Source organism: Hyla sarda, chromosome 11, assembly GCF_029499605.1.
Source record: "Hyla sarda isolate aHylSar1 chromosome 11, aHylSar1.hap1, whole genome shotgun sequence".
Classification (NCBI taxonomy): Eukaryota; Metazoa; Chordata; class Amphibia; order Anura; family Hylidae; genus Hyla; species Hyla sarda.
Window position 1 is genome coordinate 69,246,066 of NC_079199.1, and position 27,262 is coordinate 69,273,327.

The following is a 27,262-nucleotide window of genomic DNA, read 5'->3' on the forward strand; positions in this document are numbered from 1 at the left end:
ATTTTCTGACACCAGTTGAAGACTTTTTTTCCTCTGCAGTACCCCTTTAATCAAAACCTGATCTAGCCTCATACTGGGCAGAAGGTTCACCTTCTAACAAGATAATGGCCCTAAACACACAGCCAGTATTTCCGCATGTATTTCCGAATTGAAATCTGCATGGAAATTCTGCATGTTTTTCAAAGCCAATTCACCTCAATGGGCTGCCACAGTCCTATTCACACAGCAGAATTTTTGCTGCGGACGTTCCACAGCTTAAATTCCGCATTCCACAAAAATATAAGTCATGTCTTATATTTTTGAGGAATTTGGTTGTAGAAGGCCATTGAAGACATTGGGGCTTTTTTCTGAGTAAAATGTGGATTTTGCACATAATTTGCACGGATTCCATGCAAAATGTAACTTTTGCATTGAATGAAGTCCCTTTATACGGGCTCTGTGGATTCATGCATGCAAAATTTCTACTGTGTGAACATAGCCTTATGGACAACTCTGTAACAGTCCTTGAGTAACTCAGCCAGGGTCCTGACCAAAATCCAGGTCTGCAAACCTTGTGACATCATCTCCAAGAAGACTAGAGACTGTAATCACTGCCATAGTTGCTTTACCTAATATCATTGCAAATATTTAAATTTTTTTCTTTTTAATAAATTTACAAGAAATATAAATAAATAAATAAAAAAATCGCCATTTTTCTGGTAAGTTGATCGCTGGGACTCCCACTATTTGCTGAAGTTTAATAACACAACTTTCACATTGATGACACATGCCAATGGTAAAAAGCTTGTTTTATTACAAGATGGAAGAGAGGGCAAAGGGAAAAACTATATACAAAATAAAAATGCACATACATACATATTTATACATACAAAAAAAAAAAAAAAAAAAAAAAGGGAGGTGGCCCCCAGTGTGCAGATGCTTGGGCTTCTCCTATCTTTTGGAAATAGTGCATTTTTACAGAACAGACTCTCCTCAGTGTAGAAGGACAACCACAGGCGAGAAAGAATGTCTTCCCACAAATGTCCACAAGTGGTCTTCCTGCCGTATCCATTCATATGGAGGCATGCGCATTTCCGGGATAAAACAAAAACTCACGTATTTTGTTAGAAACCAATCCGTGATCGTGTAATTTTTTTTGTCTCTGCTTTTTTCTTTAAATAGGTATATAACTATACATATATTTATATATATATATTTATATTTAATTTATTAAGCTAACATGCTTTGCATTTTTTTTTTCTTCCTCCAAAAATAACAATTCCAGTTTGTGTTTCTTTTTTTTTCTTTCTTTCTATTTTTCCCTCCATATCAGTTTTAAAAATTTCCTGTAATCACAGTCCAAGTCTGGCTGTTTAGTAATAACCTTCAATGTAAAGTGCCCATATCCTTAGCCAGCAGCCATGTTTGTATAGCTTCATGCCATGTTTCCGACCTCTTAAATACAATTCTGGACAGATGAGAGGTTGAACAGTAGTGGTAGAGACCCTAGTGATTTTTTTTTTTGGCGTCTATGCACAAGGTTAAAGGCCCATGGTAAGATTTAAAGCATCATCACGTGTATCTGTAAGGCCTAAAAGAAAAATACAAAATAAGTCAAAAGGAGAGAATAAAATTTAGGATTAAAAAAAATCAACTTTTTTTCTTTAAGAAGAGTCCACCACCTTCACACATCTTGGGGGCATTTTCTAATCCATTTACCTATGGCTTCTAATCTTATGTTGAGGCCACAAGGGAAGGTGCTACTTACTATCTCGATGGAGGGACACTGAAATGCTGTTCTTCACAAAGAAGAACGAACTATTAACAGTTGACTCATGGTGTTCTTCCGGTTGAATGTTCTCAAGCACTGATTCAGGCTCCTGAGTATTGTCTTCAGTGGATTTATCCTTCAAAGATCTTAAGAGCTCCTGATGTGCTGACTCCACCTCCTAATAAAAGAAAGCATGTATTACACTTATGGCTTGAATAGATAGCCAGTATAAATAATTAATGAGGCTAACCTGTCCAAATTCACTTGGGTGAGGTAACATAAGTTTATTTGACATAAATGTGAAACAGCAGGAAGACTAAGTGAACAATGCTTTTCCAGGATAGCAATAGCAACTTGGGTCAAGATGGACCTAAAGGGAGAATTACCATAAACATCCTATACATAGGGCTTAATGGTTTTCAGCCATCTGATTTGTTCATATATACCAAAGGTCACATCAGCCATTTAATATATAAAAGGATCTGCTTAAGGGTCTATTCACACGTACAGTTTTCTGCACAGATCTGATGAGCAGATTTGATGCGCAGGGTTTTCTGCTGCAGATTTCATGTGAACTGAATACAGTTTGAAATCCTGCGCATCAAATCTGCACAGAATACTGTACGTGTGAATAGACCCTAAAGTAGGTTTTATTCAATAACCTCAATATAGCGTAAACTTTAGAAACTCGTGTGTCAGACCAGCAAATTTGTATGTAATCCAGTAAGCCATGCCCAGTCTAGGTCTTAGTTTGGAAATGGGATACAATGGTCTCCATCCAAGTGAATATTATGCTTAAAGTGTCCCTGTCACTTGAACTGTCAGGGTTCAATTCTTAGACACAGCTAAGAAACGTTCACGGGTGAGCAACGCTCTCCCCATCTCGCTGCAGGAAACATGCTCCATAAACCTACAATGTAGCCCATCTTCTGCAGAGAGACGAAAAAAGGCAGTGAGTGTGCAAGTGTGGGGAGTAAAGCACTCCCTTTTACAGTTTCACTACAGAACATGTGCTCCATTTCAAGTCTATGGAGCTTGTCTCCTGCAGCTTAATGGGGAGCACAGTGATTGAGGGAGAGAAGCACTTACCCCTCACCCTTCTCCCAGCTTTACCTAACAGTTGGTGAGGATCTAAACATCCAGACTCAGACCAATCAAAACTTTGGCAAGGGTGGCATCATCTCACCTGTAACCTGTGTAATTTGTCCGTTAGTTGCTCAATAGTTTTAAAGATTGTATCAACTTCCTGAATAACCAAATTATGTGGCATATCAGAGCCAGATGCTTCATTCTCTATACTTTGTGTTGGTCGGTTGTCATTTTCCGCAATATTGTCCAATTTGCGTACGGTTGGGCTGTCTTCTGGTTCCCCATATTGACTCAATTCTGAAGGTGGCTGGGGCTCTTCTTCAGGGTCAGACAATGACGGTAAAGTTGGCATGACAACATAAAATAGATTTCCTAATATATATAGTAGAGAAAGAAAAACTTATGGAAGAATGTATATCATCATTCTAAAACCATCAAAATGTTTATGCAATCACCATTTACACTGGTGAGGAGTCATCAACCCGCAAAGACTAATATCTAAGTAAGGGACTAAAAGAAGAGACTTTATCTTCACTCTTAGTAAACCTTTGTGAGGAAACTCAATGGATTAGACTGGTGTGAACTGTGCATTCAGAGATATTAATATAGAGAAAACATGGGGTTAAGCGGTCCCAATAAAAGACCTTAAGAGGGATATGGAAAACAGTTAATAAAAAATTAGCTATATTAATAAGCAAAATGTTACAAGGCATCACCCTTGACAGATAACCACATTGGTGAAGATCAAATATTTTGGACTTAAATGACAATGTTTGAGTAACATCTCCAAAGAGACCTCATCTATAACATATCACAATATTCAGAACACAATGAAGGTGGGATGACTTATGTTTAGACGGAAAATAGGACAATTCATAGACATTAAGACTTTATCAACACATCAGGTTTTATGAGCAATCTTCCCATGTAGATAGGGAATAATAAAGATTCCTGAAGGAACTCTCAATCCTTCTCCGTAATCATTGTTACCAAAATCTATTCCCGAGGAGACACATAGGACTTTATTTAATGGCATGTGGACAACGTGGTAATGAGATTGCTGCCTTACAATACGTTTGTTGCCTTCATGGATCAGATATAAGACAAGACATATGAATATCATAGTCCTGTGACCCCGTCCTTCATAAAAGGGCTGACATACATTTTTTCATCAACCGTTAAAAAAAAGAAAAAAAAAAATCTCATGAGAAAAATCAATTTACCTATTGCTGATTTGTCATGAAACTTTTTATATGCAGGCTTGCAAAATAGACACTAGCTTCATGATATACTTTAAATACTCTGTGCTATACCATTTTCATGCTATTTCCACCTTCTGCCCTCCAAGATGAGCCCAGTGATCTCCTGACACTTTTACCCTGTCCTTACAAACAAAACTATACATGATCCCACCCACAAGAGCAGAATACGCATCTCTAAGGGTGCATTCAAATTAAGTTTTTGCAATACGGCAGCCAGATCCGGCGGTAGACTTTAAAAACTGTGCCATATTCCCACTACATCCCTTTCATGTGAATGAGCCAGATGAAGTCAGATAGTGACTCCGATTGGCTCATTTTTGGTTTGTCATGGTTTTTAGTCCGGTAAAAAACCTGATGTGGTTCACAAATGAGCTGACTGGAGTCACAGGTGATTTTCAAATTCTCCCGCCTGATCCGTCTGCCGTATTGCAAAAACATGGTGTGAATATATCCTTAAAATACTACGTACTGCTGAAGAAAAATATTAAGATCATGTAGGATACTGTATAAAGATGAATACTAAATACAATGCCTTCGGAAAGTTCTCTGACCCTTCTACTTTTTTTTACTTTTGGTTATGTTGCGGACTAAATAAGAAAATGAATTCATATTTCCTCCATTATTATGCACTCAATACCACTAAATGACAAAGTGAAAACAGAATGGGTTAGGAGATGTTCTGCCATTCTTTTATGCAGATACTCCAATGGGTTCAAGTCAGGGCTCTGGCTTGGCCACTCAAGGACATTCACAAAGTTGTTCCTAAGCCACTCCTGTGTTGTCTTGTTGGAAGGGGAACCTTCTGCCCAGTCTGTGGTCCAGCTTTTCCTCAACCTTGACCAGTCTTCATGTACTGAAAAATGTGCAGTAACCACACCTCCATGCTTTACTGAAGGGATGGTATTGGGCAGACGAGGAGCAGTGTCTGGTTTCCTTCAGACATAATGCTTAGAATTGAGGCTAATCTTGTTCAATCTTGGTTTAATCAGGCCAGAGAATCTACTTTCTCACAGTCCTTTTTTTGTTTTTTTGAAAACTTTAATGTGGTTTTTTTTCTGAGGCGAGGCTTCTTTCTGACCACTCTACCTATGTGGGCTTAATGGCAGAGTGCTGCAGTGATGGTTGACTTTATTGTCTCTCCTATCTGTACACAGGATCTCTTTAGCTCAATCAGACCAATCATTGGGTTCTTGGTGACCTCTCTTGCAGAGTCCCTTCCCCCTCCAATTCCTCTAGGGAGAGTCTTGGTTGTTGGTTGCTTCAAACTTCTTCCATTTAAAAATAATGGAGGCCACTGTGCATTGTACCCTTCTCCAGATCTGTGCCTCCACATAATCCTACCGGCAGTTCTACCCAACCCCCCCACCCCCCTCATGGTTTGGTTTTTCTGAGACCCTTGTAAATCATGTCCAATCAACTGTAATTACCAGAGGTGATTTAGATATAGAAACATCCCAAAGACGATCATGAAATAGCTAAATTTTAAGTGTTCAAGTAAATGGTCTGAATACTTATGTCCATGAGAAAGTTTAGTTTTTCCGTTTTAATACATTTCTAACATTTCTAAAGTTTTGTTTTCTGTTTTCACATTCTCATTATAGGGAATTGAGTGCAGATCGATGGGGAAAAACCTGAATTGTTTTCGACTTTCCGAATGCATTGTATGTATATTCATTGTGATTCATTACTTCTAAGAGTAATGAAGACCTATTTCTGCTTGGCTTCTGGTCAGAATATACTTAAAGGGGTAATCCTTTGTAAACATCTTATCCCCTATCCAAAGGATAGGGGATAAGATGTTAGATCGCAGGGGCCCGCGCGATCTCTGCTGCGGCACCCCTGTCATTCGATGCACAGAGTGAACTCCACTCTGTGGCCGATGACTGGCAATGCTGGCTGCCACGCCCCCTCCATTCAAGTCTATAGGAGGAGGTGTGATGAATATATACTTGCCGCCATGCCCCCTCCCATATACATGAAAGGAGGGGGAGTGGCGTGACATCACGAACGCTGAAGCTGCAAGCTTTCCTTTTTCGGAGGCCACGGGGGTCCCCAGTGGAGGATAGGGGATAAGATGTTTACAGCGGAGTACTTTTTATAAGAAAATTGTGTAAGGGAGGTGGATGGCCATGGTTCAACACAACCCTTGCTGCCCAGCACTTAGGTTATTTTCATACAGGACAGTTAAACTGCATTTTTTTCTGCTACTAATTCATAGAGAAACCACAAGTAAATCCACAGGCATAAATCCATACCAAATCATGTGAATTTTGGTGTGGATATGTAAATAAAACAAAAAAATATAAATGCACAAAAATGGTCTTCAAATGGTGGGAATAAAAACAGTCACAGAAAAGCCTGGTCTGGAAAACGGGGTCTTCTCAAAGAGGTGGTCTTTTAGAGACATTTCCGGTATTTCAAATCTACAACACTGTGGATTTATTGTGGAATTTGACAAAAGCCACAATGTATCCACAACACAGAAATTGGCACTGGAGGTCATTTTCGGTGCAGATTCTAAACCAATTTTATCTGCAACCTGTAAATAAGTTTTTCCGAAATTCTCTTCCACAACACATCCACAGTAATCTTCAGCTGATGCAGCAGAAAAAATCAGCAGCTGACCTGGCCTTTGTAAAAGTAGCCTCAATGAGGGACATTTATTAATGTTCGCTTATGTATTCTTTTTTTTAGTAATTTTTTCCTTACTTTTTTTTTGCTTATGTGCGACGTATTTATCAACTGGTTTCAGCCTGTTGATAATTTTCTTTCACGTAAGTAATTTTTCCTTTTTTACTTTGGTAGTAGCTTTTTCTGCTCCATGTTTGAGCTGGAGTAAATGTAGTCAATTTTTTAACGCTGTTGCGACTTTTTTTGCGCAGTTGCGACTGTCGCAGTTAATAAATACCTGACTACCCGTAGTGCATTTTTAAATTATTACTACATAGTTAATTTTAGGAAAACTTGCTTTTCTCGCTTTCCAGTCAAAATGTTGCACGAAAAATCACGTAGTCGCAGTTGCGACAATTTTGCGACAATTATAGTAAAGAAAACCTGACTAAACCCGTTGATAAATGTCCATAAATGGTTCTTCAAATATACCAAAAAATACCCACCTTGAGGGCATAAAGCTGTACCCCTATTTACCAGGTTGAGAAAATACAATAGTAATATAGAGGCTGCCAGGTGCACCATATAGTATGATAACATTTTGGAAACAAAAATGTAACATCACGCTTTATAGCCTAAGACACTGGCCCGCATTTATCATTGTAGGTGTAAGTGAAGCATTTTTTTTTACACTTTTTTTTTTGTGCTGGTAATGTGTAGTAGCACCAATTTATTAAATGGTCACAGAGCATTTGATAAATTTTGTGCAGGTACACATTTTCTGAAATTTCTTTCTTCACATACACCAAAAATATAAGCTAAGTCTGGACTGGTGCAGTTTTAGAGACTTTTCAGTGGCTTTGAGCCTTTTTTGCACTTTTCACAAAAAGGCGCAGTTAATAAAACCTTTTCTTATCATTGTGCATTGCAAATCTATGTAGAAAATCCCAGATTAGGTTTTTGATATAGTAAAACTTAACTTTTACTTGAAAAAGAAAAAATGATACAAAATAAATAATGTACCACAAAAAAGTGCTGGGATAAGGAGAAGGATAAGGAGAAGGATACTATGCTATATGCCCTGCCTAAAATGAAGGGGGGGGGGGGGACTCAATCTGTGCTCAGTCTGAGAGGGCTTTGGTAAGAGAGGCATTGCAAGAGAGTTAGAAAACAGAGATATCTGCTATACGGAGTGAATTGTGCTGCTGTGCGGAGAATTTGTGAAGCTGGAGTGATTTGTGTAAGTACTTAAAGTTGCACATTATTTACCTCTAGGGGGAGGGGTAGATTGGTCATACACAGGTGCTTAAATCTTAGTTTGGGACTCTGAGCATGCTCAGTCCGAGAGGGCTTTGGTAAGAGAGGCATCGCAAGAGAGTTTGAAAGCAGGAGTTTGAAAGCAGGAGTTTGAGATCGCTGTGAGTGTCACTTTACTTACACTATAGAGACTAACTCACAAGGTCTACAGAGAATTCATTTGTAATATTTACTGTCTGTTGTTGGCGGTTAATCTGTGAAATCCCCATAACTAGGTGGCCTCCATGTTGGAACATGCAGTCCGGTGTACATCCTGTTCAATGTATGCAATCCTTGAACAGCAGTTTGAGGGTGATCATTGTTGTGCAGGATGAGTGTGAGTTGTTCATTCGTAAGCCCAGATCCTAGATCCGGATCTAGAGGAGCATCTGGACACACTGAGATGCATAGACAACTTGGAAAGGAGTCTCCTGCTTACTGAGCAAGTACTCTCTGGGGTACAGGTGGGGGAGGATAGTGGGATGGAGGTGCAGGACAGTCAGGCAGCTAGCTGGGTTACAGTTAGAAAACAGGGTAGAGGGAAAAGTGTCAGGGAGGCTAGTCCCGAACTGTCAAACCTCAACAAGTTTGCTCGGTTCGCAGATGATGGGGATGCCATTTCAGAGCTAGCAGTACTGCAGCAAGACTCTGCCTCTGACCGCCAGGGGGGTGACTGCTCCAGTAAGGCGGGAGGGAGGAGTGAATGGCAGGCCAGACAGGTACTGGTAGTGGGGGACTCAATTATTAGTGGGACAGACAGGGCGATCTGTCACAAAGACCGGGATCAACGAACAGTGTGTTGTATTCCTGGTGCTCGAGTTTGGCACATTGCGGATCGGGTTTACAGGTTGCTGGGTGGGGCTGGAGAGGACCTAGCGGTCATGGTACATTTTGGCACCAATGACAAAGTAAGAGGTAGGTGGAGTGTCATTAAAAATTATTTCAGGGACTTCGGCCGCAAGCTTAAGGCAATGACCTCCAAGGTAATATTTTCTGAAATATTACCTGTACCACTAGCCACACCAGAGAGGCAGCGGGAGGTCAGGGAGGTAAACAAGTGGCTCAGAAGCTGTGTAGGAAGGAGGGGTTTGAGTTCATGGAGAACTGGGCCAACTTCGCTGTCGGTTACCAGCTCTACTGTAGGTGGTCAAAATAGGGCTATTTCAAACATACTAATTTTGTTAAAATGGTTTGAGTTTTTTTTTTTTAAGTGGTACAATTATAGAAAACCATATCACCATAGGTATCATTTTCATCGTATTGACCCAAAGAATAAAGAAAACATGTAATTTTTACCAGAAAGTGTACAGAGTGAAAACAAAACCTTCCAAAATTTCCTAAATTGCGGTTTTCTTTTCAATTTTTCCTCATAAATAATATTTGTTTGGTTGCGCTGTACATTTTACGGTAAAATAAGTGATGTAATTACAAAGTACAATTGGTGACGCAAAAAACAAGCCCCTATATGCGTCTGTGGATGGAAATATAAAAGTTATGATTTTTAGAAAGCGAGGAGGAAATAACGAAAACGCAAACATAAAATTGGTCTGGTCCTTAAGGCCAAAATGGGCCTGGTCCTTAAAGGGGTATTCCAGGCAAAAAATTATATATATATATATCAACTGGCTCCAGAAAGTTAAACTTTGTAAATTACTTCTATTAAAAAATCTTAATCCTTTCAGTACTTATGAGCTTCTGAAGTTAAGGTTGTTTTTTTCTGAGGTTGTGCTCTCTGATGACACCTGTCTCAGGAAACGGCCAGTTTAGAAGAGGTTTGCTATGGGGATTTGCTTCTAAACTGGGCGTTTCCCAAAACAGGTGTCATCAGAGAGGACTTAGATAGAAAAGAACAACCTTAACTTCAGAAGCTCATAAGTACTGAAAGGATTAAGATTTTTTTATAGAAGTAATTTACAAATCTGTTTAACTTTCTGGAGCCAGTTGACATATATAAAAAAAGTTTTTGCCTGGAATACCCCTTTAAGGGATTAAACTAGGGACTGGGGGGAGGGAACCTACAACATAGAGGGGGAAGATAGTGTATATAGAAAGGGGGGACTTATTAACTATTCTAACCCCTCCCTCCGCTTCACCCCCAGGTACATTAATAAGTCCCCCCTCTCTATCTACACTATCAGAAAAGGTGGTGGAGTCTGTCTGTATGTAAGAAGTGGTATGAAAGTCAGTGTGAACGATGCCATAGTGTGTGATGATTCTGAGGAGGTGGAATTGCTGTGGGTAGAATTACAAAAGGAGGGAAATACTGAAAAAATTATACTTGGTGTAATCTACAGACCCCCTAATATCACTGAAGAGATAGAAGTTCGGCTTCATAAACAAATAGAGAGGGCCGCCCGGGCAGGTACAGTGGTAATAATGGGAGATTTTAACTATCCAGATATAGATTGGGGTCCGGGGTTGGCTAAAACTACAAAGGGGCGACAATTCCTAAATTTATTGCAGGATAATTTTATGGGCCAGTTTGTGGAGGACCCAACAAGAAGTGATGCCTTGTTGGATCTGATCATTTCCAACAACGCAGAGCTGGTTGGTAATATAACTGTGAGGGAAAACCTTGGTAATAGCGACCACAATATAGTTACTTTTGACTTAAAATGTAGAAAACAAAGACAGGCGGGGAAGGCAAAAACATATAACTTTAAAAAGGCAAACTTCCCTGGGCTGAGGGCTGCACTACAGGACATAGACTGGGGGGAGGTGTTCTCAAATACTGATACAGAAGGTAAATGGGACATCTTTAAATCAACTCTAAATAACTATACAGCTAAATATACACCAAAGGGGAACAAATATAAACGACTAAAACTAAATCCTACATGGCTGACAAATGATGTTAAAAGAGCAATAAACAACAAATAAATAGCCTTCAAAAAATTCAAATCTGATGGGTCAGCTATAACATTTAAACAGTACAAAGAGCTTAATAAAATCTGTAAAAATTTTATAAAAACAGCAAAAATTCAAAAAAAGAGACAGGTGGCCAAAGAAAACAAAACTAATCCTAAATATTTGTTTAGATATATAAATGCAAAAAAAAAAACAAGGACAGAGCATGTAGGACCCCTTAATAATGATAATGGGGAGGTTGTCACGGGCGATCAAGAGAAGGCGGAGCTACTGAATGGGTTCTTTAGTTCTGTATACACTATGGAAAAAGGAGCTGACATTGGACAGGTCAGTGCTGGCAACATCATGTAATGTAGTGAACTGGCTTAATGTAGAGATGGTACAAGGTAAGTTAAGTAATATAAATGTAAGCAAATCTCCAGGGCCAGATGGAATGCACCCAAGAGTTCTTAGAGAGGTATGTTCAGTAATATCTGTACCCCTGTTCATGATATTTAGAGATTCTCTGGTGTCTGGTATTGTGCCAAGGGACTGGCGCAAGCTGAATGTGGTGCCAATCTTCAAAAAGGGCTCTAGGTCTTCCCCAGGAAACTATAGACCGGTAAGTCTAACGTGCATTGTGGGTAAATTGTTTGAAGGACTTATAAGGGATTACATACAGGAATACATAGGGGATAATTGTATTATAAGTGATAACCAGCATGAGTTTACTAAGGATAGAAGTTGTCAAACCAATCTAATTTGCTTTTATGAAGAGGTGAGTAGAAGCCTTGACAGAGGAATGGCTGTGGATATAGTGTTTCTGGATTTTGCTAAAGCATTTGATACTGTCCCTCATAGACGTCTGACAGGTAAGTTAAGGTCTTTGGGTTTGGAAATTTTAGTTTGTAACTGGATTGAACACTGGCTCATGGATCGTACCCAGAGAGTGGTGGTCAATGATTCGTACTCTGATTGGTCCCCGGTAATTAGTGGTATACCCCAAGGTTCAGTACTGGGCCCGCTGTTTAATTTATTTATCAATGATATAGAGGATGGCATTAACAGCTCTGTTTCTATCTTTGCAGATGACACCAAGCTTTGTAGCACGGTACAGTCTATAGAGGATGTGTATAGGTTACAAGATGACTTGGATAGACTAAGTGTCTGGGCATCCACTTGGCAAATGAGGTTCAATGTGGATAAATGTAAAGTTATGCATCTGGGTACTAATAACCTGCATGAGTCGTATGTCTTAGGGGGGAATAAACTGGCATAGTCACTGGTAGAGAAGGATCTGGGTGTACTTGTAGATCACAGACTACAGAATAGCATGCAATGTCAGGCTGCTGTTTCCAAAGCCAGCAGGATATTGTCATGTATCAAAAGAGGCATGGACTCAAGGGACAGGGACATAATACTCCCCCTTTTTAAAGCATTGGTACGGCCTCACCTGGAATATGCTGTTCAGTTTTGGTCGCCTGTACATAAAAGGGACACTGTGGAGCTGGAAAGGGTGCAGAGACGCGCGACTAAACTAATATGGGGCATGGAACATCTTAGCTATGAGGAGCGATTAAAGGAGTTACAATTGTTTAGTCTTGAGAAGAGACGTTTAAGGGGGGATATGATAAACGTATATAAGTATATTAATGGCCCATACAAAAAATATGGAGAAAAACTGTTCCAGGTTAAACCACCCCAAAGGACGAGGGGGCACTCCCTCCGTCTGGAGAAGAAAAAGTTTAGTCTCAAGGGGCGACACGCCTTCTTTACCATGAGAACTGTGAAGTTATGGAACAGTCTACCTCAGGAACTGGTCACAGCAGGAAAAATTAACAGCTTTAAAACAGGATTAGATACATTCCTGGAACAAAATAACATTAATGCCTATGAAGAAATATAAAATCCCATCCCTTCCCCAATATCGCGCGACACACCCCTACCCCTTAATTCCCTGGTTGAACTTGATGGACATATGTCTTTTTTCGACCGTACTAACTATGTAACTATCTTCCCCCTCTATGTTGTAGGTTCCCTCCCCCCAGTCCCAAGTTTAATCCCTTAAAGGGGTATTCCAGGCAAAAACTTTTTTATATATATCAACTGGCTCCAGAAAGTTAAACATATTTGTAAATTACTTCTATTAAAAAATCTTAATCCTTTCAGCACTTATGAGCTTCTGAAGTTAAGGTTGTTCTTTTCTATCTAAGTCCTCTCTGATGACACCTGTCTCGGGAAACGCCCAGTTTAAAAGCAAATCCCCACAGCAAACCTCTTCTAAACTAGGCGTTTCCTGAGACAGGTGTCCTCAGAGAGCACAACCTCAGAAAAGAACAACCTTAACTTCAGAAGCTCATAAGTACTGAAAGGATTAAGATTTTTTAATAGAAGTAATCTACAAATCTGTTTAACTTTCTGGAGCCAGTTGATATTTAAAAAAGTTTTTGCCTGGAATACCCCTTTAACCCCTTAAAGACCGGGGGTTTTCCGTTTTTGCATTTTCGTTTTTTGCTCCTTGCCTTTAAAAAATCATAACTCTTTCAATTTTGCACCTTAAAATCCATATTATGGCTTATTTTTTCCGCTGTTTTTTGGGGGCTTACGTTTCTACGTAGTACATTTTTCGGTAAAAATGACACCTGATATTTATTCTGTAGGTCCATACGGTTAAAATGATACCCTACTTATATAGGTTTGATTTTGTCGTATTTCTGGAAAAACTTAACTTCATAACTTCATGCAGGAAAATTAATATGTTTAAAATTGTCATTTCTGACCCCTATAACTTTTTTATTTTTCCGTGTATGGGGTGGTATGAGGGCTAATTTTTTGCGCCGTGATCTGAAGTTTTTAACGGTACCATTTTTCCATTGATAGGACTTATTGGAATTTTTTTGCGCGCACGCCATTGACCGTGAGGTTTAATTAATGATATATTTTTATAATTCGGACATTTCCGCACACGGCGATACCATATATGTTTATTTTTATTTACACTGTGGTTTTTTGGGGGGGAAAAGGGCGGTGATTCAAACTTTTAATAGGGAAGGGGTTAAATGATATTTATTCACTTTTTTTTGCAGTGTTATAGCTCCCATAGGGACCATAAGAAATAAGAAACCAGTGAACTATGATTCTGCCGCTTGACTGCTCATGCCTGGATCTCAGGCACTGAGAAGTCATTCGGCGATCGGACAGCGAGGAGGCAGGTAGGGGCCCTCCCGCTGTCCTGTAAGCTGTTCAGGATGCCGCGATTTTGCCGTGGCTATCACGAACAGCCCACTGAGCTAACCGGCATGGTTTCAGTTTCACTTAAGACGCGACGTTCAACTTTGAACGCCGCGTCTAAAGGGTTAATAGCGCGCGGCACAGCGATCAATGCTGCGCGCTATTAGCCACGGGTCCCGGCCGTTGTGACGTGGGGCCACGCCGTGGCCCCGCGTTATAGATCGGGAGTGGACACATGACGTTCCAGTACGTCATGTGTCCTTAAGGGGTTAAGGGATTAAACTAGGGACTGGGGGGAGGGAACCTACAACATAGAGGGGGAAGATAGTGTAGATAGAGAGGGGGGACTTATTAATGTACCTGGGGGTGAAGGGGAGGGAGGGGTTAGAATAGTTAATAGGGATAGACTTCAAAGGAAGAAAAAACATACACCATTGAATTGCATGTTGACTAATGCCAGAAGTCTGACCAATAAAACTGCGGAATCTGTAGGCGCTATGTAAATAAAATAAATAAATAAAACTGATGAACTGGAGTTGAAAATGTCTGAGGAGGATTATGACATAGTGGGTATAACAGACTTGGTTGGACAATACCTGTGACTGGGCGGTCAATATACAGGGTTATAGTCTATTTAGGAAGGATCTGACAAAACGGAAAGGGGGAGGAGTCTGTATTTATGTAAAGTCCAGTCTGAAGGCTGCACTGCAGGATGATATACGGAAGGGAAACGATAATGTGGAGTCAATATGGGTAGAAATATATGGAAATAAAAAAATTCTGATAGGGGTTTGCTATAAGCCACCAAACATAATTGAAGAGGTGGAAGATCAATTAATGAGGCAAATAAACATGGCAGCAAATCAGAATGAGGTGATAATAATGGGGGACTTTAACTATCCTGATATAAACTGGGAGACTGAGACCTGTGAATCTCATAAAGGAAACAGGTTTCTGACTATAGCTAAAGACAATTATCTGTCCCAAATGGTGCAGGGCCTAACCAGAGGTGGCATTCTACTAGACTTAAAGGGGTACTCCCGTGAAAACCTTTTTTCTTTTAAATCAACTGGTGGCAGAAAGTTAAACATATTTGTAAATTACTTCTATTAAAAAATCTTAATCCTTCCTGTACTTATTAGCTGCTGAATACTACAGAGGAAATTCTTTTCTTTTCAGAATGCTCTCTGATGACATCACAAGCACAGTTCTCTCTGCTGATGTTATTATAATAATAATAACGCTTTATTTATTGTTGACCTTAGTGGGATTTGAACCCAAGTCCCCAGCACTGCAAGGCAGCAGTGCTAACCACTGAGCCACCATGCAGCCCTTACATGCATCTGCTATGCATCTGCTATGCATGGTTGCTAAAATGGACATATATGTCAGCAGAGAGCACTGTGCTCGTGATGTCATCAGTGTTCCAAAAAGAAAGGAATTTCCTCTGTAGCATTCAGCAGCTAATAAGTACTGGAAGGATTAAGATTTTTTAATAGAAGTAATTTACAAATATGTTTAACTTTCTGCCACCAGTTGATTTAAAAGAAAAAAGGTTTTTACCGGAGTACCCCTTTAATATTAACTAACAGACCTGACAGAGTAATTAATATGCAAGTAGAAGGACACCTAGTAAATAGTGATCATAATATAATACATTATAACTTGTTCCTCAATAAGGGAATCTCTCGAGGGGCCACAAAAACTATTAACTTTAGGAAGGCAAAGTTTGACCAACTCAGAGAAGCCCTTAACAATATAAAATGGGATAATGTCCTCAAAAACAAGAATGCTGACACTAAATGGGAGACTTTTAAAGATATATTAAACTCTCACTGTAAGATGTATATACCTTATTGGAATAAAAGGGTCAGAAATAAAAGAAAACCAATATGGATGAATAAAAATGTTAAGGGGACAATAAATGACAAAAATAAAGCATTTAAGCTACTAAAAGAGGACGGCAGTGAGGAAGCATTAAAAAGCTATAGAGAAAAATTTAAAATATGTAAAAAAATATGTATAAAAGCCGCAAAAATAGAGACAGAGAGACTCATTGCAAATATATTAAACAAATTCTTCTCCACTGTATTCACCAAGGAAAATGAAATGCCAGGGGAAATACAGCGAGATAAGGTAAACTCCCCAGTACAGGTTACCTGTCTAACCCAGGAAGAAGTACAGTGCCACCTACAAATAATCAAAATAGACAAATCACCAGGTCCAGATGGCATACACCGCCTTGTTCTAAAGGAATTAAGTAATGTAATAGACAGACCCCTATTTTTAATATTCAGGGACTCTATAGTAACAGGGACACTTTCCCAGGACTGGCACATGGCAAATGTGGTGCCAATATTTAAAAAGGGGAGAAAAGGTGACCCAGGATTTATAGACCTGTTAGAAAACCCTCAGACAATTTACATACAACAGGGGTTAAATTAAGAGATGCTATTTTGGAGTATCTTGATAAAAATAAATGTATGACTCCATATCAGCATGGCTTTATGAGGCATTGGTCCTGTCAAACTAACCTGATCAGCTTTTATGAGGAGGTGAGCTCCAGACTGGACCAGGGGCAATCGCTGGATGTCGTATATCTGGATTTTTACAAACAGTTGGTGCATAAAATGAGTAGGATTGGGCTTGGGGAGAATGTGTGTAAGTGGGTAAGTAACTGGCTCAGTGACAGGAAACAGAGGGTTGCTATTAATGGTACTTCTTCTGATTGGGTGACTGTTACTAGTGGTGTACCACAGGGGTCAGTCTTGGGTCCTGTCCTATTTAATATATTCATTAATGACCATGTAGAGGGGTTGAATAGTAAAGTAGCAATCTTTGCAGATGATACTAAACTATGTAAAGCGGTAAACACTATAGAGGACAATGCACTATTACAAATGGATCTGGATAGGTTAGAGGTTTGGGCTGGGAAGTGGCAGATGAGGTTCAACACTGATAAATGTAAAGTAATGCACATGGGGAGCAAAAATCCGGGCTGGGATTATGTATAAAATGGGAGCATACTTGGGACGACTGACGTGGAAAAGGACTTGGGAGTAAATTTAGGTGTAGTGACCAGTGTCTGACAGCTGCTGCCAAGGCAAATAAAATCATGGGGTGCATCAATAGGGGCATAGATGCCCACGACAAGGAAATAATTCTACCGCTGTACAAATCACTAGTCAGACCACACATAGAATACTGTGTACAGTACTGGGCACCAGTGTACAAGAAAGATATAGTGGAGATGGAGAGGGTTCAAAGACGGCAAACAGAGTAATACGGGGAATGGGAGGATTACAGTACCCAGAGGTGGTCATGGTTAACTCTATAAAATAATCTAAAAGGGGTCTGGATGCATTTTTGGAGAGTAAGAACATTGCTGGGTATGTATATTAGATTTATAGGGACAGCACAGGGATTTATTCTGACTGCCATATTTGGAGTCGGGAAGGAATTTTCACCTCTAGTATGAGGTTTTTTGCCTTTCTCTGGATCAACTCAGTAGGGACTCACTAGGGTTAAAGGTTGAACTTGATGGACTCTGTTTTTTTTTTTTTTTAAACTTATGAACTATATTACTCCTAAAACCAAGTGTGGAACGGGGATAGGGAATTCAATACAATACACTTAATTGTACATATATGAGGCACTGAAATGTGTATCAACACATAAATATTAGAGGTAATCTCAAAGGAAAAATTATATATCGCACTGATAGAAATATTGAGGAGCATTTAGTAATCTTTTACTATGTAGTCTGGCTTTTACTCTGTTTTTTTCTACTTCATTTTTGACTATGTGCCACAAATTTACAAAATTGTTGCACGGCATTAATAAATTTGGCACACATAGGCAAAAGTGGGAAATTTACTTCATGTAGTAGAAAAAATAGTCTGTTCCTTTTTCCTGCTGTCTGAATAGGTTTGGCTGCTAGGTTTCCTTCTGGACCTTTTGTTTTTGAGTTTTTTTTAGCTTTTTCACCACATCTAAATAATTCAATAACTAAATTGCAGTCATGGCTCAGAATAGTGGTAAACGGCGTTTAGTGTGTGTGTGTGTGTGTGTGTGTGTGTGTGTGTGTGTGTGTTTATTACATTTTTTTAGAAGAAGAAGTAACAAACACACTTTTTTTTTAATTTTTATTTTTTTTGTTACTTCTTCTACAGATCCGTGTATCCTGTGGACTCCTTCGGATTCGGTGGACTACTTCGACGACCAGCGTTTTTCTTTGCTTGATGTTAATAAAATGGTTAACGAGGGCTTTTTTTGTAATACATTTTTTTTTAAACCTGTTGTGTTTGTTTTTTTTTACTTTACTAGACAGGCTTAGTAGTGGAAGCTGTTTTACAGACGGAGTCCATTACTAAGCCGGGCTTAGCGTTAGCCACAAAAACAGCTAGCGCTAACTCCCAATTATTACCCCGGTACCTAACACCACAGGGGTGCCGGGAAGAGCCGGTACCAACAGGCCCGGAGCGTCAAAAATGGTGCTCCTGGGCCTAGGCGGTAACAGGCTGGCGTTATTTAGGCTGGGGAGGACCAGTAACAATAGTCCTCGCCCACCCTGGTAACGTCAGGCTGTTACTGTTTGGTTGGTATTTGGCTGAGAATAAAAATAGGGGGGACCCTATGTGTTTTTTTAAATATTTAATTATTTATTTAAAAAAAAAAAAAACGCATAGGGTCCCCCCTGTTTTCATTCTCAGCCAAATACCAACCAAACAGTAACAGCCTGACGTTACCAGGGTGGGCGAGGACCATTGTTACTGGCCCTCCCCAACCTAAATAATGCCAGCCTGTTACCGCCTAGGCCCAGGCCTGGGTGTCTATTGTAAAAAATGTTGTAAATATTCCTGACTGTGGTGTACACACTCTGCGTGTTAGAGGCTCGCCGTGACCTGTGGACGTGACAAGTCTCAGTAAAAACAAACCATATGCCCAGCCCCGAGTGCAAAAAATAACGTGTATGCAGAAATAACTAACTTGTCGCCAACCTAAAACCGTGTCAGGTTGATATTGAAACCGACCTGTGGACGTGATGATGAAACCACTAAGCAGCAAACATGACCATGAAACTGAACCAATACATACTAATATCATCGTCAACCTGAAGCAGAGATGGACGAAAACCTCAACAGAAACCAAACTACAAATGCAAATAACCATATGAAAACATGTAATGACATGTTCACCAACCCAAAGCCGTGTCACATTGTAAATGAACCAGCCTGTGGACGTGACAAGTCTGGCCAACAACGAAAGACTTAGCTGAATCGATAAACAATACTATTAATGTCAACCTGAAGCAGAGACATGTCATAAACCTGATCGACCTATAGACATGAGAATTCTCAACTGAACATAAGGCTATCTCCCTGTAGCACCACCCGACTGCATAATAAACACAACGTATATGATGACATTGTCGCAAACCTGAAGCCGTGTCTGGTTGTTTTCGGACCGACCTACATGCGTGACTGGTCTTGCCGACAAGTGCAAAAATTAACGCGTATGCACCATAACTAACTTGTCGCCAACCTAAAACCGTGTCAAGTTGAACTGAAACCGACCTGTGGACGTGACAGGCAATTAAACCACTTATGCAGCAAACATGACCATGAGATTCAACCAATACCTAACTAATATCATCGTCAACCTGAAGCTGAGACGGAGGAAAACCTCAACAGAAACCAAACTATATCCCTGTATGCACAACCCAAATGCTAAATAAACATGTGAAAATGTACTGACATAGTCGCCAACCCAAAGCCATGTCAGGATGTAAATGAACCGGCCTGTAGACGTGACAGGTCTGGCCGACAACGAAAGACTTAACCGAAAGACGACGAATAGTTACATAGTTACATAGTTAGTACAGTCGAAAAAAGACATATGTCCATCAAGTTCAACCAGGGAATTAAGGGGTAGGGGTGTGGCGCGATATTGGGTAAGGGATGGGATTTTATATTTCTTCATAAGCATTAATGTTATTTTGTTCCAGGAATGTATCTAATCCTGTTTTAAAGCTGTTAATTGTTCCTGCTGTGACCAGTTCCTGAGGTAGACTGTTCCATAAGTTCACAGTCCTCACGGTAAAGAAGGCATGTCGCCCCTTGAGACTAAACTTTTTCTTCTCCAGATGGAGGGAGTGCCCCCTCGTCCTTTGGGGGGGTTTAACCTGGAACAGTTTTTCTCCATATTTTTTGTATGGGCCATTTATATACTTATATACGTTTATCATATCCCCCTTAAACGTCTCTTCTCAAGACTAAACAATTGTAACTCCTTTAATCGATCCTCATAGCTAAGATGTTCCATGCCCCATATTAGTTTAGTCGCACGTCTCTGCACCCTTTCCAGCTCCACAGTTTCCCTTTTATGTACAGGCGACCAAAACTGAACAGCATATTCCAGGTGAGGCCGTACCAATGCTTTATAAAGGGGGAGTATTATGTCCCGGTCCCTCGAGTCCATGCCTCTTTTTATACATGACAATATCCTGCCGGCTTTGGAAGCAGCAGCCTGACATTGCATGCTATTCTGTAGTCTGTGATCTACAAGTACACCCAGATCCTTCTCTACCAGTGACTCTGCCAGTTTAATCCCCCCTAAGACATACGACGCATGCAGGTTATTAGTACCCAGATGCATAACTTTACATTTATCCACATTGAACCTCATTTGCCAAGTGGATGCCCAGACACTTAGTCTATCCAAGTCATCTTGTAACCTATACACATCCTCTATAGACTGTACCGTGCTACAAAGCTTGGTGTCATCTGCAAAGATAGAAACAGAGCTGTTAATACCATCCTCTATATCATTGATAAATAAATTAAACAACAGCGGGCTCAGTACTGAACCTTGGGGTACACCACTAATTACTGGGGACCAATCAGAGTATGAATCATTGACCACCACTCTCTGGGTACAATCCATGAGCCAGTGTTCAATCCAGTTACAAACTAAAATTTCCAAACCCAAAGACCTTAACTTACCTGTCAGACGTCTATGAGGGACAGTATCAAACGCTTTAGCAAAATCCAGAAACACTATATCCACAGCCATTCCTCTGTCAAGGCTTCTACTCACCTCTTCATAAAAGCAAATTTGATTGGTTTGACAACTTCTATCCTTAGTAAACCCATGCTGGCTATCACTTATAATACTATTATCCCCTATGTATTCCTGTATGTAATCCCTTATAAGTCCTTCAAACAATTCACCCACAATGCACGTTAAACTTACCGGTCTATAGTTTCCTGGGGAAGACCTAGAGCCCTTTTTGAAGATTGGCACCACATTCGCCTTGCGCCAGTCCCTTGGCACAATACCAGACACCAGAGAATCTCTAAATATCATGAACAGGGGTACAGATATTACTGAACTTACCTCTCAAAGAACTCTTGGGTGCAATCCATCCGGCCCTGGAGATTTGCTTACATTTATATTACTTAACTTACCTTGTACCATCTCTACATTAAGCCAGTTCAGTACATTACATGATGTGTTACCAGCACTGACCTGGCCAATAGTATTACCGTCAACCTGAACCTGAACCTGAGACAGGCCATGACCCTGATTGACCTATAGACTTGAGAATTCTCAACTGAACATAAGGCTATCTTCCTGTAGCACAACCCGACTGCAAAATAACACAACGTATATGATGACATGTCACCAACCTGAAGCTGTGTCAGGTTGTTTCCGGACTGACCTGTAGACGTGACTGGTCTAGCTGAAATTAAAAGCCTCAACCAATATGTATGACTAGTAGTGTCAACATCAACCTGAAGCTGAGACAGGTCATAATGATGATTGACTTGTAGACGTGACACGTAACCACAGCAACCAAGCTATATACTCGTATGTCAGACTCAAATGATAATAAACATGCCGACCCACTCAACTATCTGTGCATAGATTAACTTAATGACGACAAAACCTGTGCTGTGTCAAAGACAGAAAAAGGGGCATGAAACATATGTACCGAATGAACATGAACATAAACTTATACCAAGTACGAACACTGTGAACGTAAGCCTAGCATGACTCCTTGATACGTGTAAAACTTGACAACATGAACGTGGGCCTGGCCTAACCATCAAGACCACATGCACATCACAAACACCATGACCGTATATAGACCAAACTATATAGGCATATGCATGGAACAAACTATAAGCGTATGCAACGAGCACACTATGAACGTGTGGCTAGCATGAACTGCATGAGTGAACGTATCACTGAACAAACTATATGAGCACATGCACAGAACCACGCGTATGCCAAGTGCAAACTGTATGATTGTATGACACACTGATGCATGAACTACACAATTTTATGCTTTTGTTGTCTGAGCCACTGTTTAACATCGATAAAGACCTGATACGAAGCGAGACACAAAGTTTATAACCCACTTCACACCAGTGCAGCACACAAGCGTATGCCCGGGGCAACTGACTGTATGCCCCGAACAGCTATATAAACGTATGCACATGACTATATGCTCAAATGAGCCCTTATACAGGACTATCTAGGTGAGCGTGTGCATGAAACGAATGATGCGAGCATATAGACGTGCGCACAGAATTAACATGAGCGTATGGCGAGAACTAACTTATATGAGTGTATACACCGAACCACAGTATGAGCATTTGGGCGGAACAAACTGTACAAGTATATGCACATAACAAAACTGTCAGAGTGTGTGGTCAGAGCAGACAATAAGAGCCTGTGCCCAGGAGAAACTGCGACTGTATGTACAGACCCCACAATGTAAGCGTATGGCCAGAACAGGCTATATAAGCATATCTCCAGAACAGAAAAAAGTATATGGGTGAACGTACAGAACAGACTATATGACTGTACAGCCTTAATAACTATGTAATAGTGTGGCCTGAATAAACTAATATGTGAATGACCAGAACAACTAACGTGCGCTAGAACCAACTAAATGAGTAAATGCACAACACAACTATGCCCGTATGGCCAGGACAAACAAAACTGTATACATGGAACCAATAATATAAGCGTACAAGCAGAACAGACTACATGAGTGTAAGCATGAACTATATGAGTGTATACACCGAGCAACTAAATGAGTAGATGCACAAAACAAACTGTATGCGCGTAAGCCCAGAACAAACTATAAGCTAACGAGGATAAGCATGGAACAAACTGCGAAAGCATATAGCCAGAGCAACTATGACTGCCTGCACGGAACCAATCTCATGGGCTTATCCATAGAACAGACTAAGAGCATGTGCACCTAAATTATAAGGGCGTATACACAAGACAAACTATATGCATGCATGCGTAGGACTAACTAAGTGAGCGTGTGCTGAGAACAACTAGGTGCGCGTATGCACAGCAATGACTCTAAAACCGTATCCACAGAACAAACTGTATGCGCGTGCATAAGCGTGCAGCGAACAAACTACATGCTCAAATGTGCAGAACAAACTATAAAAGAGCGTATGAACCTAACTATGTGAGCGTATGCACAGGACAAATAATATGTGCTTGTGACAAGAACGAACTATATAAGCGTATGCCCAGAACCACCGTGAGGGTATACCCAAACCAACCATATGCAATTATGTACAAACGACCTGTATGCATGGAACAAACTATATGAGTAAATGCACAGAACAAACTATAACACACGTCTGCCGCAAAACAAATTATATGAACGTATGCACAAAACTATATGGTGTCTGACAAACTGAGCATTTGATTCAAACCTACTGGATGAACATATGCACAGGACAACTACATGAGTGTATGCACTGAAACACTCAGCGTGAAGACCGAACGAACTATATGTTAAAGTATGCACAGCACAAACTATATGAGCGCATGCATGGAACGCACTATTTGAGAAAATGCAATGAAACAAACTATAGGAGTGCATACTCAGAACAAACTGTTTTCCCGTATGCCCAGAACAAACTACATGCGCATATGTACAGAACAAACTATGCGCATTTGTATGGAAACTATAGTGTAAAAACGAACTAGGAGTGACTGTACCAAACAAACTTAATGAGCCTATACTCCGGACAACTATATGCGCAAAACAAAGTGCCCGCACGTATGCTCAGAACAAACTATATGATCGTCTGCGCCGGACAACTTAATAAACGTATGCACGGAACAAACTATATGCGAGCCTGAAATAACCATGACCATGTACCCATGCACGTAACAATGCTCCTTATGCTGTAGGGGCGTGTTTACACTATAAATGCCACTGGCGTGTGTACAGGATGAAAGCTAAAAGCGTATGAACAGCATAACTGCTAAGAGTGTGTGAACAGTATAAATGCTACGAGCGTATGTACAGTATAAATGCTACGGGCGTATTTACAGTATAAATGCTACAAGCGTATGTGGAGAGTAAATTCCACGGGTGTATGTACAGTATAAATGCTACGAGCGTATGTACAGTATAAATGCTACGAGCGTATGTACAGTATAAATGCTACGAGCGAATGTACAGTATAAATGCTACGGGCATAAGTACAGTATAAATGCTACGGGCGTATGTACAGTATAAATTCTACGGGTGCATGTACAGTATGAATGCTACGGGCGTATGTACATTATGAATGCTACGGGCGTATGTACCGTATAACTGCTACGGGCGTATGCACAGTATGACTGCTACGGGCATATGTACAGTATAAATGCTACGAGCATATGTACAGTATAAATACATTGAACATGATCGTATGCCTAGAACAAATTGTAGGAGCGAGTACGCAGAACAACTATATAACCATATGGCACCTATTGTGGGAGCGTGTGTGCAGAACAACTAAATGACCGTATGTGTGGGACAAATTATGGGAACATGCTACAGGGGGGGAACCATATGTGACACATGTACAGGTATGCCATGTGATTTAATTTCTCTATAGTGAGCCATGGAAAAAACGCACAAATTCTGATACCAAGGCGTGGGGGACCTAACGATAGAGTGGGGGGAGGAGGGGGGTCCAGTGGAGGGGCCAAAGCATGTTGACCCCGGACGTGGCCCCCCCCCTCTCCTGAAAACCCCCCTGGAGTTTATAGCCCGTGTGGGAGCGAGGTCTGACGACAGACATCCCCACATACCTGCCGCCGTGCCCCTATCACTGACAAATGAGAGCGCAAAAGCCGCGGAAGGGCGATGCCAGTGCCGAGGACCGAGCGTGTAGGCACAGGCAATGCCCGTGAGACGCGCCCCCCCCCCCTATAGAAATTGTGGGGGAGCCAGGTCCCACAAGAGACATCCCCAAATAACCAACAGCGTGATCCCCCTATTAGGACCGCTGGGGGAGTGGGCCCAGACAACCCACAGACTAGTCCGACAGTAGGCCTGGAACCCCACTAGTGCTCCCACGCTTACCCCACATACGCTGCACATGACAATAAAGATGCATCCTTAACAACCGCAAGGGACGCGGGTCCCCAAATGCTGAAACCGGGGGCCACTTACCCAAACGCCGCCCTGCAGACTCTTCCGGTCAGTTGACTCTGCGTGTCAGCTGATCAACGTCACGTGAAGAACCCGCGGCGTCAGGAAACAGGTACAGCTGCGGATTCTTATGGCGAATCCCCGCCCCTCCCACAAACTCAGGCTAAATGCTTCAGCCTTCTTACATATTGTAGGGCTGCCTTCAGGTGCTCAAAGTTCTATAATGTTGTATATAGGGCAATCATAGTGGTAGCTGAAAGCCAGAAAAACACTCCACACCCAGTTATATTCAGTTTAGTGGCAGTTACAGAGGCAGATATTGTCTATAATGGAAAGTCACTTATGCAAAGGTGCACTTTTACCACAAATCCGTATAGGGTACTCATAAAGCATGTCGATATAAATATCATAAGACACATCATCCGGAGCTTACATCATATAAGCAAGTTAGATTGGCATAGTCTGTATCTATTTTGCAATGCTCTCCAGATCATGGATGTGTGCATATCTTGAGTAGCCAAATTGCACATACATTTTTTCCTTTACACAGTTCATGTTGTCATGATGTAGTGCAGGTATCATATGCAGAGCAGTCATCAACAAAGTGTAACGTGCATAAAAATACTGCCTATAGGTGTGAATGTGCAAAAAAAAACTGTAATCCGGAACTTGCTTCACTGATAATCCAGAATGCAGTTCATGTTGTCATGAAATAGTGCAGGTATCATATGCAGGGCAGTCATCAGCAAAGTGCAACGTGCATTAAATTGCTGCCTATGGGTGTAGATGTGCAAAAACCTGTAGTCCGGAACTTGCTTCACTGATAATTCGGAATGCTGTACTGGCCTTTAGAATTTCTTTAATATGTTGTTACAGGAGATTCAACGCATTTCCCTTTCATCGGTTCATCAGGAATCTTTATGATTTACTTAGAAAGACTTAGCCGTAGAAGAGCATGTTGCTGACATGACGCTGATGGGGAACCTCTCTTGCCAACACGTTTTGCCCATTGGTTGCAAGAGCTAATCAGGAAGTAGGAGGAAACCATAATGGGATACAAATACAAATAAATATAACATTATGATTATAACAACTTGCTAAGATTGAATTCCTTACAGAAGTTCGACCAGGGCTAATTTCACATAAGGCTACATTGGTTTTATGCTCATCACATTTACACAATCCGCATTTTATGTGAACCCACCTGTGTAACCCCTGCTATGTCATTTATCTGGTTACCTACCTCTGTGACTTATTCTGACATGACATTGACTTTGTGGCCTATATCTAACTCTATACATTAGATTGGCCGACACCTACTAACCCAGTGTACTAACACTTAATAGTAACCAAGTATACTAATGCTGCATTAACATCATTATTAAAGGGGTTATCCAGGAAAAAACTTTTTTTTTTATATATCAACCGGCTCCAGAAAGTTAAACAAATTTGTAAATTACTTCTATTAAAAAAATCTTAATCCTTTCAGTACTTATGAGCTTCTGAAGTTAAGGTTGTTATTTTCTGTCTAAGTGTTCTCTGATGACACGTGTCTCGGGAAACGCCCAGTTTAGAAGCAAATCCCCATAGCAAACCTCTTCTAAACTGGGCGTTTCCCGAGACACGTGTCATCAGAGAACACTTAGACAGAAAAGAACAACCTTAACTTCAGAAGCTCATAGGTACTGGAAGGATTAAGATTTTTTA

General features: G+C 40.6%; 1 protein-coding gene across 10 annotated transcripts in view; it reads right to left on the reverse strand.

Moving 5' to 3' along the window:
- Window positions 1-736: 736 nt before the first annotated feature.
- Window positions 737-27,262, reverse strand: part of ARHGEF11 (Rho guanine nucleotide exchange factor 11) — a 399,339-nt gene continuing 372,813 nt past the window's right edge. For 3 of the 10 annotated variants that reach the window (XM_056546639.1, XM_056546640.1, XM_056546638.1), the window contains 3 exons: window positions 2,937-3,211; window positions 1,748-1,928; window positions 746-1,570 (listed from right to left, as the gene is read on the reverse strand). In XM_056546639.1, the coding sequence (XP_056402614.1) occupies window positions 1,521-1,570; window positions 1,748-1,928; window positions 2,937-3,211 (506 nt within the window). In that variant the 3' untranslated portion in view covers window positions 746-1,520. Of the gene's footprint in view, window positions 1,571-1,747; window positions 1,929-2,936; window positions 3,212-27,262 lie in introns of all 10 variants that reach the window. The other 7 variants (XM_056546648.1, XM_056546645.1, XM_056546647.1 and 4 more) reach the window with 5 other exon arrangements.